The following is a 20,432-nucleotide window of genomic DNA, read 5'->3' as shown; positions in this document are numbered from 1 at the left end:
TAACCTTCATCAGGTCAGCTTGGGTTGGAAAGCCATTCAATGATTTTGCTAGGATATATGCTCCTTTTGTATGTCTCCCCTCTCACTTCTGTGTGTCTTCTCTTCTCTCTCTCCCCTTTGTGTTTCTCCTCTCACACCTGTATGTCCTGTCTTCTCTCTCTCCCCTTTGTATTTCTCCTCTCACACCTGTATGTCTCTTCTCTCTCTCCCCTTTGTGTTTCTCCTCTCACACCTGTATGTCCTCTCTTCTCTCTCTCCCCTTTGTATTTCTCCTCTCACACCTGTATGTCTCTTCTCTCTCTCCCCTTTGTATTTCTCCTCTCACACCTGTATGTCTCTTCTCTCTCTCCCCTTTGTATTTCTCCTCTCACACCTGTATGTCTCTTCTCCCTCTCCCCCAATCAAGCAGCCTACGCCCCTGAGCTCAGACTCTACACCCAACCTGTCAATCACAGGTGTTGTTTTCCCCAGTATTGCGAGACCTTTGACCTGCTGTCTCTGATAGTTACTATTTTTAAATAGTTTATTAAACTTATATTAACAATATTCGAAGCCAATTTTGTTACTGTCATCGCTTTGTCCCTCAATCCCATCTAACCTTTTGTTTGTCCGGAGATCTACATTTTTGGACCAATCTCATTTAAACTTGGTATACAGTATAAAGAGGATATTGAATGGTTTCCCGTTTAATATATATATATAGAAATATACACCGCATCATAGAAATATACAAAGAGATATATTTCATAAGTTTGACAGAATATCGATATTGAATATTGAGATATTCTGTCATACTGGTGAAATATATGTTATATTAAACGGGAAACCATTCAATTTTCTTTTTATTGCATTTGATGCCCGGTAGATCACCCATTCTGACTATATCTTATGTTTCCACCTAAATATATTGTAGGCAGTACATCATCAAAGCCAGAATTATTTCTTTTGTACTGACAACTACTGTTGGATTGTGGTATTGATGTACAGTTAATTGTTTCTTTTGTACAGACAACTACTGTTGGATTGTGGGATCGGAGTCGACCAATCAATGCCTGCCCCTGGTCAACAAGTAACCAGTAACATGCCAGTTGTCAATCAACATAGGGTGCTACTCTTCTGCCAACTCAAGGGCATGCTGGATATTGTGGAGAAAGACCTGTTCAAGTATGACAACTATTGTCACAGACTTCAGTATGACACCCATTGTCACAGACTTCAGTATGACACCCATTGTCACAGACTTCAGTATGACACCCATTGTCTGGTACTTCAGTATGACACCCATTGTCTGAGACTTCAGTATGACACCCATTGTCACAGACTTCAGTATGACACCCATTGTCACAGACTTCAGTATGACACCCATTGTCACAGACGTCAGTATGACACCCATTGTCACAGACTTTAGTATGACAACCATTGTCTGGGACTTCAGTATGACACCCATTGTCTGAGATGGTGGGCTATTCAAATCACCTTGCGTCGTGGTCCATCGTTCGTTCGTCTGTACCTCTGTCCACAAACAATTCTTGTTATTGTAATTTCTCAGAAAGTACTGAAGTAATCTTTCTGAAATTTTATGTGTAGGTTTCCCTTGATCCCTAGTTATGCATATTTCATTTTTGGAAGCAATCTAAAATCAACATGGCCGACAGGAAGCCATCTTTGATTTTGACCATTGAAGTTTGTTATAACTATTTCTAGGAAAGTACTGAAGAGATCTCTCTAAAATTTAATATGTAGGTTCCCCTTTGTCCCTATTTATGCATAATTCATTTTGGAACTAATTTAAAAACAACATGGCCAACAGGCAGCCATCTTAGATTTTGACAATTGAAGTTTGTTATCGCTATTTTACAGAAGGTACTGAAGGGGTCTTTCTCAATTTTCATATGTAGGTTACCCTTTGTCCCTGGTATTGCATTTTGGGACCAATCTGAAAACAACATGGTCATTAGACAGCCATTATCACTAAATCTCAAATTTCATACATAAGTTCCCCTTGTTTGAAAAGTACTGGAGGGATGTTTCTCAATTTACACAGATTAGTAAGAGGAAGGGAAAGATAGAGAGAAGATCAATCTGACATGGAACCTATAAAGATCATACAATGGTGGGCGCCAAGATCCCTCTGGGATCTCTTGTTGAAGTTATTGAGATTCCCCCCACTAACCATATATAGCATTGCTGGGCATCAAGAGATGAACACAATCCTGATAATTCTGAAGTAAAAACTGGCCCAGGGGTCTTTCCCCACCCCGAGGTTTCTTTATACACAATTATGTGGAGTCTTGACTTCATTTCTGGGTTATATCCTGAAGCAGTTGAGATCCCCACTCCATAATCATACTATACATGCAGCATTATTAGACACCAACAAATAAAGCTATTAACAAAGTGAACATGAAAATTATTTTGATGTTTGCTCAAATAAACCAGGTGAGTGATTCAGGCTCTCTGGACCCCTTGTTTCTTAAAATTTGTTTAAGAACACTTTTTACAAATAAGCCAAAAATAAATTGCAATGTTAGCTCATACAAGTAAGTTAATTTTTAAGTCTCCAAAAGTATTGTGAACTATCACAAATATATGCCACAACTGTTAAAGAATAGCAATAAGTGTTTTCCCTAGCGGTAAAAACAACAATTTAATAATAGCAATAGTATTGCATTAAATTTAGTGAAAAATCACTACATTGGCCTTGATATCATGTTTTATGCTGTTACATCAATATGTATTTTAACCTTCAATATCAAACTCCGGTTTTGTGTTTTTCAGAACACACATGCCTGGTGTCACATATCTCCGACTAGATGGAAGCATTCCTGCAGGATCACGACATAACATCGTCAACAGGTAAGTCTGGAAATTATGTAGTACGTGTCCCAGTAAAACAGGTAAATCTGGAAATTATGTAGAAAATGTCCCAGTAAAACAGGTAAATCTGGAAATTATGTAGATATTTATAGCTACATGTCCCAGTAAAACAGGTAAATCTGGAAATTATGTAGAAAATGTCCCAGTAAAACAGGTAAGTCTGGAAATTATGTAGAAAATGTCCCAGTAAAACAGGTAAATCTGGAAATTATGTAGATATTTATAGTAACATGTCCCAGTAAAACAGGTCAATCTGGAAATTATATAGATATTTATAGTAACATGTCCCAGTAAAACAGGTAAATCTGGAAATTATGTAGATATTTATAGCTACATGTCCCAGTAAAACAGGTCAATCTGGAAATTATGTAGAAAATGTCCCAGTAAAACAGGTAAGTCTGGAAATTATGTAGAAAATGTCCCAGTAAAACAGGTAAGTCTGGAAATTATGTAGAAAATGTCCCAGTAAAACAGGTAAATCTGGAAATTATGTAGATATTTATAGCTACATGTCCCAGTAAAACAGGTAAATCTGGAAATTATGTAGAAAATGTCCCAGTAAAACAGGTAAGTCTGGAAATTATGTAGAAAATGTCCCAGTAAAACAGGTAAGTCTGGAAATTATGTAGATATTTATAGCTACATGTCCCAGTAAAACAGGTCAATCTGGAAATTATGTAGAAAATGTCCCAGTAAAACAGGTAAGTCTGGAAATTATGTAGAAAATGTCCCAGTAAAACAGGTAAGTCTGGAAATTATGTAGAAAATGTCCCAGTAAAACAGGTAAATCTGGAAATTATGTAGATATTTATAGCTACATGTCCCAGTAAAACAGGTAAATCTGGAAATTATAGATATTTATAGTAACATGTCCCAGTCAAACAGGTAAATCTGGAAATTATGTAGATATTTATAGCTACATGTCCCAGTCAAACAGGTAAATCTGGAAATTATATAGATATTTATAGTAACATGTCCCAGTAAAACAGGTAAATCTGGAAATTATGCAGATATTTATAGTAACATGTCCCAGTAAAACAGGTAAATCTGGAAATTATGTAGATATTTATAGTAACATGTCCCAGTAAAACAGTGCTATTACCGGCTGGTGTTGTCGGCCATATAATCATGATGTAATTGTGCCTCATAATGATGTCACCTTATGTGTCACAAGATATACATATCTTGTCACCAAAATATCACAACAGTCCAATGTTGCCATTCCTCATGTTTTATTATAACTATAAACATGAAGTCGATGTACATATTTTTCCAACAGGTCTCTGTTACACCCAATATACATCATCCATACTTGAACTTATAACTGTTCACTGTCGACTCTAAACCAGAGTCTGAATATAAACATAATATTAAAATATCCAATAGATATCAATGAATCCAAGAGAGAACCTTCTTTTGATTGATCAACCTTATTTTGAGCTTTAAGCCCCTACTTTATAGCTTCAGCTCGTCCCTCATGGAGGACACCAGTATAGACTCCCTAGGGATCTCTGGATAATACTTGACAGGACCAGTTTGTATTTCTTACTCTATTTGGCAAACAAACTTCATTATTTACAATCAATATAAAAGTTGTATCTAAAAGAGGACTTCTTCTATTTTCTACTGATATAGAAATTATATAAAACCATTTTTAAGTATAAATATTACCTTAAATTTTAGTAAAAGCTACGTACACAGAGCTTCTAAACTATGTTGTCTATTGAATTATACAACAGTGTACAACTTCTAGACAACTTACTGTATCTAATGGTATGAATATTATATTCTTCATTAAAATAGTTATTAAGTTATTTACTGTTTTTGATATAAAACAAACACAACCTCTTAAACTATCCTTGGCTCAGAAAGTCTCCTGTACCATATGGTCACCATGGGGGACAGACCCTTCCCTTCAGTCAGGGGTTATGGGCCCAGCATGGCACCTCTACCTATACAGTGGACAGCCTTTTCCTGTTTTCTATATATATGTAGTATTTACATAATTTAGACTTTTTCTATCTGTCATAGTGCCATGAGTGTCCAGCATCCTTCAGACTTTCAATCCCTAATAGTCCTGGACCACTGAATGGATTTATTTTGTCAGGGACACTATTTGCCAAAGGAGATCTAGTGTTGTATAAATAGAGGGTGGGGCTCCCTTGGGGCCGGAGGGATAAATTAATGGAGGGTGTGGCTCCCTTGGGGCCGGAGGGATAAATTAATAGAGGGTGTGGCTCCCTTGGGGCCGGAGGGATGGGGCCCAATAGGGGAAATAGAGGTAAAAAAATTTCATTGCTTATATATTAGTCCTGAACCCCTGAATGGAAATTTGCTGAAATTTGGTCTGGATCATTTTTGGTTAAAGAAAATATGATGTTGTATAAATGGAAGATGTCGCTATTTCAGATTCAACAACGATCCATCGATAGACATCCTTCTGCTTACCACACACGTCGGTGGTCTTGGCCTGAATCTGACTGGTGCTGACACTGTGATATTTGTGGAACATGACTGGAACCCAATGAAGGACCTACAGGTAACAAACACGGATAATGAAATAGCTAGCATTTGATTAGGTCACCTGAGATGATAAAGTTGTCCTCATTCTCAACTTCTAAGAAGCCCCTGTACTAATATAAAGAAGATTTAAAGGGACCTTTTCCCATGATGGCCATGTATATATTGATGTACACAAATTGTGAATTATATGATTAATTCTTTATTCTAAGCCAAAAATAGTCCAAAGTTTGCATAGATACAGCAATTTTCTTCTTCAGATCCAAATACACTGGAAAAAATACTTTAATTTGATGAAAGGGTCTTAAGTTCAGAGTTATCGTATTTTGAATTTCATTATCTCCAGACTTCATGTTTGTCCCATGAGGAGGGGCCAAGTTTGTGCAAGTTGATGACCTTGACCTTCATTCAAGGTCACAGTGGTCAAATATGCTAACGACTTCTTCTTGATAACCAAAAAGCCCAGTGACCCAATATAAGGTCTATAGCATGCTGGTATGAAGGGCTGCCAAGTTTGTTCAAATAGATGACCTTGACCTTCATTCAAGGTCACATAGGCCAAATATTTTTTGCTGCTAGGGGCCCACAGGAGGGGTATGCTATTGAGGAACAAGTCACCTGTATTATAAACCTCTCTAGGGGCCCACAGGAGGGGTATGCTATTGAGGAACAGGTCCCCTGTATTATAAACCTCTCTAGGGGCCCACAGGAGTGGTATGCTATTGAGGAACAGGTCCCCTGTATTATAAACCTCTCTAGGGGCCCACAGGAGGGGTATGCTATTGAGGAACAGGTCCCCTGTATTATAAACCTCTCTAGGGGCCCACAGGAGGGGTATGCTATTGAGGAACAGGTCCCCTGTATTATAAACCTCTCTAGGGGCCCACAGGAGGGGTATGCTATTGAGGAACAGGTCCCCTGTATTATAAACCTCTCTAGGGGCCAACAGGAGGGGTATGCTATTTAGGAACAGGTCCCCTGTATTATAAACCTCTCTAGGGGCCCATAGGAGTGGTATGCTATTGAGGAACAGGTCTCCTGTATCATAAACCTCTCTAGGGGCCCACAGGAGGGATATGCTATTGAGGAACAGGTCCCCTGTATTATAAACCTCTCTAGGGGCCCACAGGAGGGGTATGCTATTGAGGAACAGGTCCCCTGTATTATAAACCTCTCTAGGGGCCCACAGGCGGGGTATGCTATTGAGGAACAGGTCCCCTGTATCATAAACCTCTCTAGGGGCCCACAGGAGGGGTATGCTATTGAGGAACAGGTCCCCTGTATCATAAACCTCTCTAGGGGCCCATAGGAGGGGTATGCTATTGAGGAACAGGTCCCCTGTATCATAAACCTCTCGGGTCACACACACTCACACTCGACAGTGGAGACTTTTGATTTGTCCCTCATTAATTTTACTCCCTGCAACGGAGTTAGGGGGGGTATACCGGAATCAGGTTGTCCGTCCGTCTGTTAACACAACGATGTACCAGTTACTCTTCCTTAACTACTGAGGGAATTTCAACGGAACTTTATGGCAATAATCCTGCGACATTCACTTGTCCCCAGCCAAATTTAGCTCGTCCAGGATGAGTGGGTTTTTTTCGCACCCTGTATCTGCATGCAAGTCTTACCTGTGTCCGTTACGTTCAGACTGTGGAAGTTACTTTGATGAGGTTTGTTTATCTGAGAGACAGAGAACATAAAAACAAGCAGGTGCTTTGAGTATAGATTTGCACATGTGTGCAGTTGACAAGCAGACATGAGATGTCCCGTGATGATGTTTATTTAGCCTTGGCATGACCCGTACTGGTCAGCAAGGAGGAGTATAAACCTTCAAAAGCTTTGATTGAAGCCCTCCATAAGTGTTAAGTTGACTGGGTTGGGATGACAGGCAGGCCCTTACCTGCCTCATATTTCTTATTGGAATATAATAAATAAATAAAACGTTGTATGTAGCAATATATCGTCAAGATGTCGGAACAGTTCCATTATAGGAATTATTTGTCAGTATATAACTGGCAGAGTTATCACTCTTTGTAATAATACTTTCATTACCTTTTTTTTTTTTGGTTCACCTGGGCCAAAGGTCAATCTTTTTGAAACGCTACTGGTCCTAAACAACTGAATGGATTTTGATGAAATTTGGGATGGAGAATTATTTGCAGTGTTGTATGTTGTATAAATAATGGATGTGACACCCTTGGGGCTTGAGAAAGGGGGCTTAATAATAGGGGAAATGGAGCAAAAAAAACAAAACTTTTAAGATACTTTTTTTCTTTAAAGAATGACCGGATTTAGTCCTCCTGTAGTTTGAACCATTGTTAACACAGGCAGTTCAAAAGTAGGAAATATATCTTAAATTAGGGTATTTTGCCATAATTACTGAAATATCCAGGTGGGCAATACAGGCCTTCTGGGCCTCTTGTTTTATTAATGATGAAGTTCAAACTTTTCCCCAACTTGAATCCACAGGCAATGGACAGGGCACACAGGATTGGACAGAAGAAAGTTGTAAATGTTTATCGTTTGGTTACTCGAGGAACACTAGAGGAAAAGATCATGGGGTAAGTTCTGTGGCTGGTTATGTCTGACTCTGTAAACTAAAAGTTAAGTTGTTATGGGGTAAGTTCTGTGGCTGGTTATGTCTGACTCTGTGAACTAAAAGTTAAGTTGTTATGGGGTAAGTTCTGATTATGTCTGACTCTGTGAACTAAAAGTTAAGTTGTTATGGGGTAAGTTCTGTGGCTGGTTATGTCTGACTCTGTGAACTAAAAGTTAAGTTGTTATGGGGTAAGTTCTGTGGCTGGTTATGTCTGACCCTGTGAACTAAAAGTTAAGTTGTTATGGGGTAAGTTCTGGTTATGTCTGACTCTGTGAACTAAAAGTTAAGCTGTTATGGGGTAAGTTCTGTGGCTGGTTATGTCTGACTCTGTGAACTAAAAAAATAAGTTAAGTTGTTATGTGGTAAGTCCTGATTATGTCTGACTCGAACTAAAAGTTAAGTTGTTATGGGGTAAGTTTTGTGGCTGATTATGTCTGACCCTGTGAACTAAAAGTTCAGTTGTTTTATGGTATTGATCATGAGAAATTATTTCATGATATAGATAATAAGGAAAAAAGAATTGACATTCAGATACAGGTATGTCTATATAATCACCTCTCTCAAATACAGATTGCAGAAGTTCAAAATGACCATTGCCAACACTGTGATCAGCCAGGAGAATTCAAGTCTGCAGACCATGGGTACAGACCAGTTGTTAGACCTCTTTTCATTGGATGACGAGAAGAAGGGTCAAAGTTCAGCAGGTTCCAACCAATCAGAATCTAGCTCTTCCAAAAAAGAAACAGTTTCTTCCATGTTGGAGAATCTGGGTGATCTTTGGGATGAGGGTCAATACGACTCCGAATATGACATGACAAACTTCCTCAATTCCTTAGGCACGTGAGAAATGCTGACATCACTCACAAATACAGACTGCTACAGAGACCGGCACAGAGATTGGTTCATGCAAAGTGCCTCAGAGGTGGTTCAGAGATTGGTTCAGAGGGACTTCTGCATATAAATAAAAACCCTTGATTGCCCAAATCAAGCATTACTTCATGCAAAGGTTTTCTGACTTGTTCTTAAAAGTTTTAAAGATAGTTAAACCTTCAACAAAGGAAATTGTTAAAGAATATTTCATAGTTACTGAATCACTATTAAGAGGTTCGAAAACCAAGAGTTTCTTTAGATAAATCATATATCTTACTATTTTATACACTGTTAAACTCAATATGTCACACACACATTACATTAATTGACTGTCTATAAAAACTCAATATGTCACACACACATTACATTAATTGACTGTCTATAAAAACTCAATATGTCACACACACATTACATTAATTGACTGTCTATAAAAACTCAATATGTCACACATTACATTAATTGACTGTCTATATAAAACTCAATATGTCACACACATTACATTAATTGACTGTCTATATAAAACTCAATATGTCACACACACATTACATTAATTTACTGTCTATATAAAACTCATTATGTCACACACACATTACATTAATTGACTGTCTATAAAAACTTAATATGTCACACACACATTACATTAATTGACTGTCTATAAAAACTCAATATGTCACACATTACATTAATTTACTGTCTATATAAAACTCAATATGTCACACACATTACATTAATTTACTGTCTATATAAAACTCAATGTCACACACACATTACATTAATTGACTGTCTATAAAAACTCAATATGTCACACACATTACATTACATTAATTTACTGTCTATATCAAACTCAATATGTCACACACACATAACATTAAATGACTGTCTATAAAAACTCAATATGTCACACATTACATTAATTGACTGTCTATATCAAACTCAATATGTCACACACACATTACATTAATTGACTGTCTATATAAAACTCAATATGTCACACACACACATTACATTAATTTACTGTCTATATCAAACTCAATATGTCACACACACACATTACATTAATTGACTGTCTATATAAAACTCAATATGTCACACATTACATTAATTGACTGTCTATAAAAACTCAATATGTCACACACACATTACATTAATTGACTGTCTATATAAAACTCAATATGTCACACACATTACATTAATTGACTGTCTATATAAAACTCAATATGTCACACACATTACATTAATTGACTGTCTATATAAAACTCAATATGTCACACACACATTACATTAATTGACTGTCTATATAAAACTCAATATGTCACACACACACATTACATTAATTGACTGTCTATATAAAACTCAATATGTCAGACACACATTACATTAATTTACTGTCTATAAAACTCAATATGTCACACACATTACATTAATTTACTGTCTATATAAAACTCATTATGTCACACACACATTACATTAATTGACTGTCTATAAAAACTCAATATGTCACACATTATATTAATTTACTGTCTATAAAAACTCAATATGTCACACACACATTACATTAATTGACTGTCTATAAAACTCAATATGTCACACACATTACATTAATCGACTGTCTATAAAAACTCAATATGTCACACATTATATTAATTTACTGTCTATAAAAACTCAATATGTCACACACACATTACATTAATTGACTGTCTATAAAACTCAATATGTCACACACATTACATTAATCGACTGTCTATAAAAACTCAATATGTCACATACATATTACATTAATTTACTGTCTATATCAAACTCAATATGTCACACACACATTACATTAATCGACTGTCTATAAAAACTCAATATGTCACACACACATTACATTAATTTACTGTCTATATCAAACTCAATATGTCGCACATTACATTAATTGACTGTCTATAAAAAAATGTCACACACACATAACATTAATTGACTGTCTATATAAAACTCAATGTCACACACACACATTACATTAATTGACTGTCTATATCAAACTCAATATGTCACACACACATTACATTAATTGACTGTCTATATAAAATTCAATATGTCACACACACATAACATTAATTGACTGTCTATATAAAACTCAATATGTCACACACACATTACATTAATTGACTGTCTATATAAAACTCAATATGTCACACACATTACATTAATTGACTGTCTATATAAAACTCAATATGTCACACACACATTACATTAATTGACTGTCTATATCAAACTCAATATGTCACACACACATTACATTAATCGACTGTCTATAAAAACTCAATATGTCACACACACATTACATTAATTTACTGTCTATATCAAACTCAATATGTCACACACACACATTACATTAATTGACTGTCTATATAAAACTCAATATGTCACACATTACATTAATTGACTGTCTATAAAAACTCAATATGTCACACACACATTACATTAATTGACTGTCTATAAAAACTCAATATGTCACACACACATTACATTAATTGACTGTCTATAAAAACTCAATATGTCACACATTACATTAATTGACTGTCTATATAAAACTCAATATGTCACACACATTACATTAATTGACTCTATATAAAACTCAATATGTCACACACACATTACATTAATTTACTGTCTATATAAAACTCATTATGTCACACACACATTACATTAATTGACTGTCTATAAAAACTTAATATGTCACACACACATTACATTAATTGACTGTCTATAAAAACTCAATATGTCACACATTACATTAATTTACTGTCTATATCAAACTCAATATGTCACACACATTACATTAATTTACTGTCTATATAAAATTCAATGTCACACACACATTACATTAATTGACTGTCTATAAAAACTCAATATGTCACACACATTACATTACATTAATTTACTGTCTATATCAAACTCAATATGTCACACACACATAACATTAAATGACTGTCTATAAAAACTCAATATGTCACACATTATATTAATTTACTGTCTATAAAAACTCAATATGTCACACACACATTACATTAATTGACTGTCTATAAAACTCAATATGTCACACACATTACATTAATCGACTGTCTATAAAAACTCAATATGTCACATACATATTACATTAATTTACTGTCTATATAAAACTCAATATGTCACACACACATTACATTAATCGACTGTCTATAAAAACTCAATATGTCACACACACATTACATTAATTTACTGTCTATATCAAACTCAATATGTCGCACATTACATTAATTGACTGTCTATAAAAAAATGTCACACACACATAACATTAATTGACTGTCTATATAAAACTCAATGTCACACACACACATTACATTAATTGACTGTCTATATAAAACTCAATATGTCACACACACATTACATTAATTGACTGTCTATATAAAATTCAATATGTCACACACACATTACATTAATTGACTGTCTATATAAAACTCAATATGTCACACACACATTACATTAATTGACTGTCTATATAAAACTCAATATGTCACACACATTACATTAATTGACTGTCTATATAAAACTCAATATGTCACACACACATTACATTAATTGACTGTCTATATAAAACTCAATATGTCACACACACATTACATTAATCGACTGTCTATAAAAACTCAATATGTCACACACACATTACATTAATTTACTGTCTATATCAAACTCAATATGTCACACACACACATTACATTAATTGACTGTCTATATAAAACTCAATATGTCACACATTACATTAATTGACTGTCTATAAAAACTCAATATGTCACACACACATTACATTAATTGACTGTCTATATAAAACTCAATATGTCACACACATTACATTAATTGACTGTCTATATAAAACTCAATATGTCACACACATTACATTAATTGACTGTCTATATCAAACTCAATATGTCACACACACATTACATTAATTGACTGTCTATATAAAACTCAATATGTCACACACACACATTACATTAATTGACTGTCTATATAAAACTCAATATGTCACACACACATTACATTAATTTACTGTCTATAAAACTCAATATGTCACACACATTACATTAATTTACTGTCTATATAAAACTCAATATGTCACACACACATTACATTAATTGACTGTCTATAAAAACTCAATATGTCACACATTACATTAATTTACTGTCTATAAAAACTCAATATGTCACACACACATTACATTAATTGACTGTCTATAAAACTCAATATGTCACACACACATTACATTAATCGACTGTCTATAAAAACTCAATATGTCACATACATATTACATTAATTTACTGTCTATATAAAACTCAATATGTCACACACACATTACATTAATCGACTGTCTATAAAAACTCAATATGTCACACACACATTACATTAATTTACTGTCTATATCAAACTCAATATGTCGCACATTACATTAATTGACTGTCTATAAAAAAATGTCACACACACATAACATTAATTGACTGTCTATATAAAACTCAATGTCACACACACACATTACATTAATTGACTGTCTATATAAAACTCAATATGTCACACACACATTACATTAATTGACTGTCTATATAAAATTCAATATGTCACACACACATTACATTAATTGACTGTCTATATAAAATTCAATATGTCACACACACATTACATTAATTGACTGTCTGTAAAAACTCAATATGTCACACACACATTACATTAATTGACTGTCTATATCAAACTCAATATGTCACACACACATTACATTAATCGACTGTCTATAAAAACTCAATATGTCACACACACATTACATTAATTTACTGTCTATATCAAACTCAATATGTCACACACACGCATTACATTAATTGACTGTCTATATAAAACTCAATATGTCACACATTACATTAATTGACTGTCTATAAAAACTCAATATGTCACACACACATTACATTAATTGACTGTCTATATAAAACTCAATATGTCACACACATTACATTAATTGACTGTCTATATAAAACTCAATATGTCACACACATTACATTAATTGACTGTCTATATCAAACTCAATATGTCACACACACATTACATTAATTGACTGTCTATATAAAACTCAATATGTCACACACACATTACATTAATTGACTGTCTATATAAAACTCAATATGTCACACACATTACATTAATTGACTGTCTATATAAAACTCAATATGTCACACACACATTACATTAATTGACTGTCTATATAAAACTCAATATGCCACACACACATTACATTAATCGACTGTCTATAAAAACTCAATATGTCACACACACATTACATTAATTTACTGTCTATATCAAACTCAATATGTCACACATTACATTAATTGACTGTCTATAAAAACTCAATATGTCACACACACATTACATTAATTGACTGTCTATATAAAACTCAATATGTCACACACATTACATTAATTGACTGTCTATATAAAACTCAATATGTCACACACATTACATTAATTGACTGTCTATATAAAACTCAATATGTCACACACACATTACATTAATTGACTGTCTATATAAAACTCAATATGTCACACACACACATTACATTAATTGACTGTCTATATCAAACTCAATATGTCACACACACATTACATTAATTTACTGTCTATAAAACTCAATATGTCACACACATTACATTAATTTACTGTCTATATAAAACTCAATATGTCACACACACATTACATTAATTGACTGTCTATAAAAACTCAATATGTCACACATTACATTAATTTACTGTCTATAAAAACTCAATATGTCACACACACATTACATTAATTGACTGTCTATAAAACTCAATATGTCACACACACATTACATTAATCGACTGTCTATAAAAACTCAATATGTCACATACATATTACATTAATTTACTGTCTATATAAAACTCAATATGTCACACACACATTACATTAATCGACTGTCTATAAAAACTCAATATGTCACACACACATTACATTAATTTACTGTCTATATCAAACTCAATATGTCGCACATTACATTAATTGACTGTCTATAAAAAAATGTCACACACACATAACATTAATTGACTGTCTATATAAAACTCAATGTCACACACACACATTACATTAATTGACTGTCTATATAAAACTCAATATGTCACACACACATTACATTAATTGACTGTCTATATAAAATTCAATATGTCACACACACATTACATTAATTGACTGTCTATATAAAATTCAATATGTCACACACACATTACATTAATTGACTGTCTGTAAAAACTCAATATGTCACACACACATTACATTAATTGACTGTCTATATCAAACTCAATATGTCACACACACATTACATTAATCGACTGTCTATAAAAAACTCAATATGTCACACACACACATTACATTAATTGACTCTATATAAAACTCAATATGTCACACACACATTACATTAATTTACTGTCTATAAAACTCAATATGTCACACACATTACATTAATTTACTGTCTATATAAAACTCAATATGTCACACACACATTACATTAATTGACTGTCTATAAAAACTCAATATGTCACACATTACATTAATTTACTGTCTATAAAAACTCAATATGTCACACACACATTACATTAATTGACTGTCTATAAAACTCAATATGTCACACACACATTACATTAATCGACTGTCTATAAAAACTCAATATGTCACATACATATTACATTAATTTACTGTCTATATAAAACTCAATATGTCACACACACATTACATTAATCGACTGTCTATAAAAACTCAATATGTCACACACACATTACATTAATTTACTGTCTATATCAAACTCAATATGTCGCACATTACATTAATTGACTGTCTATAAAAAAATGTCACACACACATAACATTAATTGACTGTCTATATCAAACTCAATGTCACACACACACATTACATTAATTGACTGTCTATATAAAACTCAATATGTCACACACACATTACATTAATTGACTGTCTATATAAAATTCAATATGTCACACACACATTACATTAATTGACTGTCTATATAAAATTCAATATGTCACACACACATTACATTAATTGACTGTCTGTAAAAACTCAATATGTCACACACACATTACATTAATTGACTGTCTATATCAAACTCAATATGTCACACACACATTACATTAATCGACTGTCTATAAAAACTCAATATGTCACACACACATTACATTAATTTACTGTCTATATCAAACTCAATATGTCACACACACACATTACATTAATTGACTGTCTATATAAAACTCAATATGTCACACATTACATTAATTGACTGTCTATAAAAACTCAATATGTCACACACACATTACATTAATTGACTGTCTATATAAAACTCAATATGTCACACACATTACATTAATTGACTGTCTATATAAAACTCAATATGTCACACACATTACATTAATTGACTGTCTATATCAAACTCAATATGTCACACACACATTACATTAATTGACTGTCTATATAAAACTCAATATGTCACACACACATTACATTAATTGACTGTCTATATCAAACTCAATATGTCACACACATATTACATTAATTTACTGTCTATATAAAACTCAATATGTCACACACATTACATTAATTGACTATCTATATCAACAATGTTATGAAGTTCACTATGACTGTACTTAATATGATCAGAAATGTCCTTAATAAAAGGGGAAAAGATTTTGCAAAAATGATGACTCTGACCCTGGGGGGGGGGGGCTCAATAGAGGAAATTAACGTAAATCCTTTAAATCCCTTTGTTGTATAATAGAAGGTATGGGTTCCATGAGGCTAGAGAGGGTTCCTAATAAGGATAATGTTACTTTAACCCATTGTCAGAAAATGCAGCAACAAATTAAGGTACAACAATATAATAACTGTGTGACTTAACTTAAAATATTTTGCTACTATTAATGAAATATCCAGGTGAACAATGCAGGTCCCCTGGGCCTCTTGCTTGAAATACAAACAAACCTGATTAACTCGAATCCACATCATTCCAATACTCTCTATTCTGCTCGCTTGGTTCACATCCTTATATATTCTTTGTAAATAAACCTCTGATAACTCCAACCACCACCAGTTACCCTGTCATACTACAAATTCTGTAAAAAATTCCACGTAATTTACCTAAAAAGGTCTGTACCAGTGTATTGTACATGTAATTTACCTAAAAAGGTCTGTACCAGTGTATTGTACATGTAATTTACCTAAAAAGGTCTGTACCAGTGTATTGTACACTACAAAACAAGGAGCAAAATAATAGTAATTTTGTGTCCATCTTGGACCGATCAAAAACCAAACTTGTGGTGAAATTATTATCGACAAATCTTATTAAAAGATAATTACTGATTGCCTGGGAGTGAGTAGTCTTTTATAATCAATTATTACCTGGGTAATATTCCTCACATAGATGTTTTGAATATGGTAGTTTATAAAACGAATATCGGAAAATTTCTGCTTTCACTTTAATCTCTTTAGAAATTATGCCAAACGGAAACAATGGAAATGTAAAGAACATCAGTTGAAGTTGAACTTCTTAATATTATTAATTAAATATAAATATAGTAATGAAATGTAATAATTTGTCAAACTGCCAATAAAAACATGTGTTACTAACTTGCTCTCATAAACTTCTAGTACTAATATTCTATTTTCGGCACCATGCTGTAAAGCGTGAAAATCGATTCAAAAGAAAACTTTCATTTTTGCAGGCGACATATACAATATACGTATCGCTAAGTCGGCGGCAGAGGTGTCCACATAGAGGATTCCATGCAATACCTAAGTGCCCTTGGGCCGATCAAGCTCAAACTTCGTGCAGATCTTCCTTGCCACAAGTGCTTGCTTGGGATCGCTGTTCAGATCCGAAGGTCAAAGGTCAAGGTCACTTACTTAAAATAGAAAATTTGTTTCTGTGCGATAACTTAAGTTTCCTTGGGCTGATCAGGCTAAAACTTAATGCAGATCTTCCTTGTCCTTGTCACAAGTGCTTACTTGGGATAGCTTTTCAGGTCCAAAGGTCAGTTAATGTTACTGTTACTATAAATAGAAAATCTGTTAAAGTCAGTTAAAGTTACTGTTACTATAAATAGAAAATCTGTTTCTGTGCAATAACTATTTCAATCGCCCAACTTTCTGCAAAGGCTTGGCATCCTCTTCCGTGGAATTCTTTAATTAATTAAAAAACAAAACACATTGATATAGTGTATTGACCTGCAGGCTACCAGTTACAACCCACATACTGTGACCAAAAAACGGCATTTAGCCTCTATTGTTTTCTGATTGTGATGAGTTGTGCAGGTGTGTTGGTGATCTCAGGCAGGGGGTCCTTGCTTCCGGTGTTAATAAGGGAAGATAATGATTTGTCCAGGTACCAAATATGGCAATTTACCTGGCTCTTCAGTTTATTGAAATAATTATATCCCCGCAACAAAGTTACAGGTATAATGGAATCGGGTTGTCCATCTGTCTAGACACATCTTGTCCGTACAACTCCTGTTAAACCGTTGGCCAATTCCAATGACACTTCACACAAATAGAGAGGACCATGTGTAGATGTCCATGCAACTTTTGTTCCTCAAAATTATGGTTGCTATGGTAACCAGTCACTATAAAGGTTTTCTGTAGAAAGATTTTATCCAGACAATTCCTCCTCCGCTGGGCCAATTCCAATGAAACTTCACACAAATATAAAGGATAATGTGTAGACTTGAATGCAGCTGTTTAAATTCCAAAATTTTGGTTGCCATGGTTACTGGTCATTATTTATAGATTTTTCTTGTCCAGACAACTCCTCCTTAACTTGTAAACGGATTTTCACAAAACTTTACGAAAATGTTAGGGAACATGTGGAGATATGCATAAACTTTTGTTGCCATGGTAACTGGTCACTATTAACAAGTTTTTATTGTCCAGACAACTCTTCCAAAACCGGTGGGCCGATTCTAATGAAACCAATTTTGGTTACCATGGTTACTGGTCACTATTCATAGGTTTTTCTTGTCCGGACAACTCTTCCAAAACCGGTGGGCCAATTCTAATGAAACCAATTTTGGTTACCATGGTTACTGGTCACTATTCATAGGTTCTTCTTGTCCGGACAACTCCTAAACTTGTGAACCGATTTTCACAAAACTTTACGGGAATGTAAGGAAACATGTGGAGATGTGCATGCAGCTCAGGTTTTTATTGTCCTGACAACTCTTCCAAAACCTGTCGACTGATTTCAACAAAAACTTATGCCCAAAGTCTCTTTATTATGAACAACACATATCCCAGCCATTCTGAATTTCAGAAATAGGGGCATGTACAGGTTATCTTAGTTAGCCTCTAAATAACAGTTCTAGTTGTCCATTGACTCATATGAATTGAGGGGAAAATTAGTCAGCCATCCTGGCGACAATTCTGAACAGAAAAAGATAACCCCGATTCATTCCTGTTATACAGCTATGATGTCACTGCTGCTGCCCCGTCAAGGTCCTCAGCTGCGGTCATCGCTCTTCATGTGTTTTGACCCCAAGTTTGGTATATCCTCAGGATGTGGGTCCACAGTGATGATCACTCACTCCATGGTGGGTGTCCAGCTACTGGTGTCCTTCTTCATCCGCACCCAGCATCCTCTACACTCCAGAAGTTTTGGTCGTGCCAGGTACTCCTACAGATAGCATTCTCCACACAGACTGTGCGGGGATTGAAGCCTCTACATCCAACCTCCACTGGGCAGCTCCACGTCTGCCATCCTCTCCCCTACGCTCCACCAACAATGCTTCATACTTCTCTCTCGTTCTCTTGTGGGCTTCACTGCACCTTTCCTCTCGTGAGACTGTCAGATCTAAGAAAATGACTCTTTTAACTGTCATGGCAGCCGAAGCCGATATAAAAAAAAAATTAGACAATCTCTTTACTAATGTAATCTACATACCCCCAACTACAAAACTTAAATTACACGGGTTTTATGGTAATTGTGCTTCATTTTGGATCAGTCAAAAATGTCTTCTGTAGGTGAATTGTTATGTCAAAACCTCTTCATATTTGATGCACTTAAGTGGAATATTTTTTAGACACTTAAGTAAAATATTTTTAGACACTTAAGTGAAAGTCTTTTACACTTAAGTTTCAAAAGCATTTAATGGCCATTTGGTATTTTTGAACTTAAGCTGTATTTTATCCTGAAACAGCCAACTATACGTGGCCTGTCTAAGTGTGAGGGCACAGGTTTACAGGTAAGACGTTGATTGGCAATAATTAAGACATTTCTTAATGTCGTAATGGAGTCATCAGAATCAGTGTATTTGACATTACACAGGCAGTTTTACGGTCACCTGAGACAAAGTCTCAAGTGACCTATTCTAATCCCCCTTTGTCCGTCTTCATGCGTCCATAAACAATTTACATTTTCGACTTCTCCAAAACCCCTAAACCAAATTTTATGAAATCAGGAAGCTTCTATGGCTAAAGGTCAACCAAAATTGTAAATTATA

The 20,432-nt window shown here is 34.4% G+C and overlaps 1 protein-coding gene across 1 annotated transcript in view; it reads left to right on the top strand.

The window, feature by feature from the left end:
- Nucleotides 1–9,000, top strand: part of LOC117339270 (TATA-binding protein-associated factor 172-like) — a 104,445-nt gene extending 95,445 nt beyond the window's left edge. Inside the window, exons 36-40 of the mRNA XM_033900773.1 lie at nt 1,009–1,164; nt 2,779–2,856; nt 5,287–5,416; nt 7,870–7,961; nt 8,570–9,000. Of these exons, the coding sequence (XP_033756664.1) occupies nt 1,009–1,164; nt 2,779–2,856; nt 5,287–5,416; nt 7,870–7,961; nt 8,570–8,843 (730 nt within the window). The 3' untranslated portion in view covers nt 8,844–9,000. The remainder of the gene's footprint in view (nt 1–1,008; nt 1,165–2,778; nt 2,857–5,286; nt 5,417–7,869; nt 7,962–8,569) is intronic.
- Nucleotides 9,001–20,432: the final 11,432 nt, after the last annotated feature.

Source organism: Pecten maximus, chromosome 1 (genome assembly GCF_902652985.1).
Source record: "Pecten maximus chromosome 1, xPecMax1.1, whole genome shotgun sequence".
NCBI lineage: Eukaryota > Metazoa > Mollusca > Bivalvia > Pectinida > Pectinidae > Pecten > Pecten maximus.
This window is presented reverse-complemented; position numbering and strand designations above follow the sequence as displayed.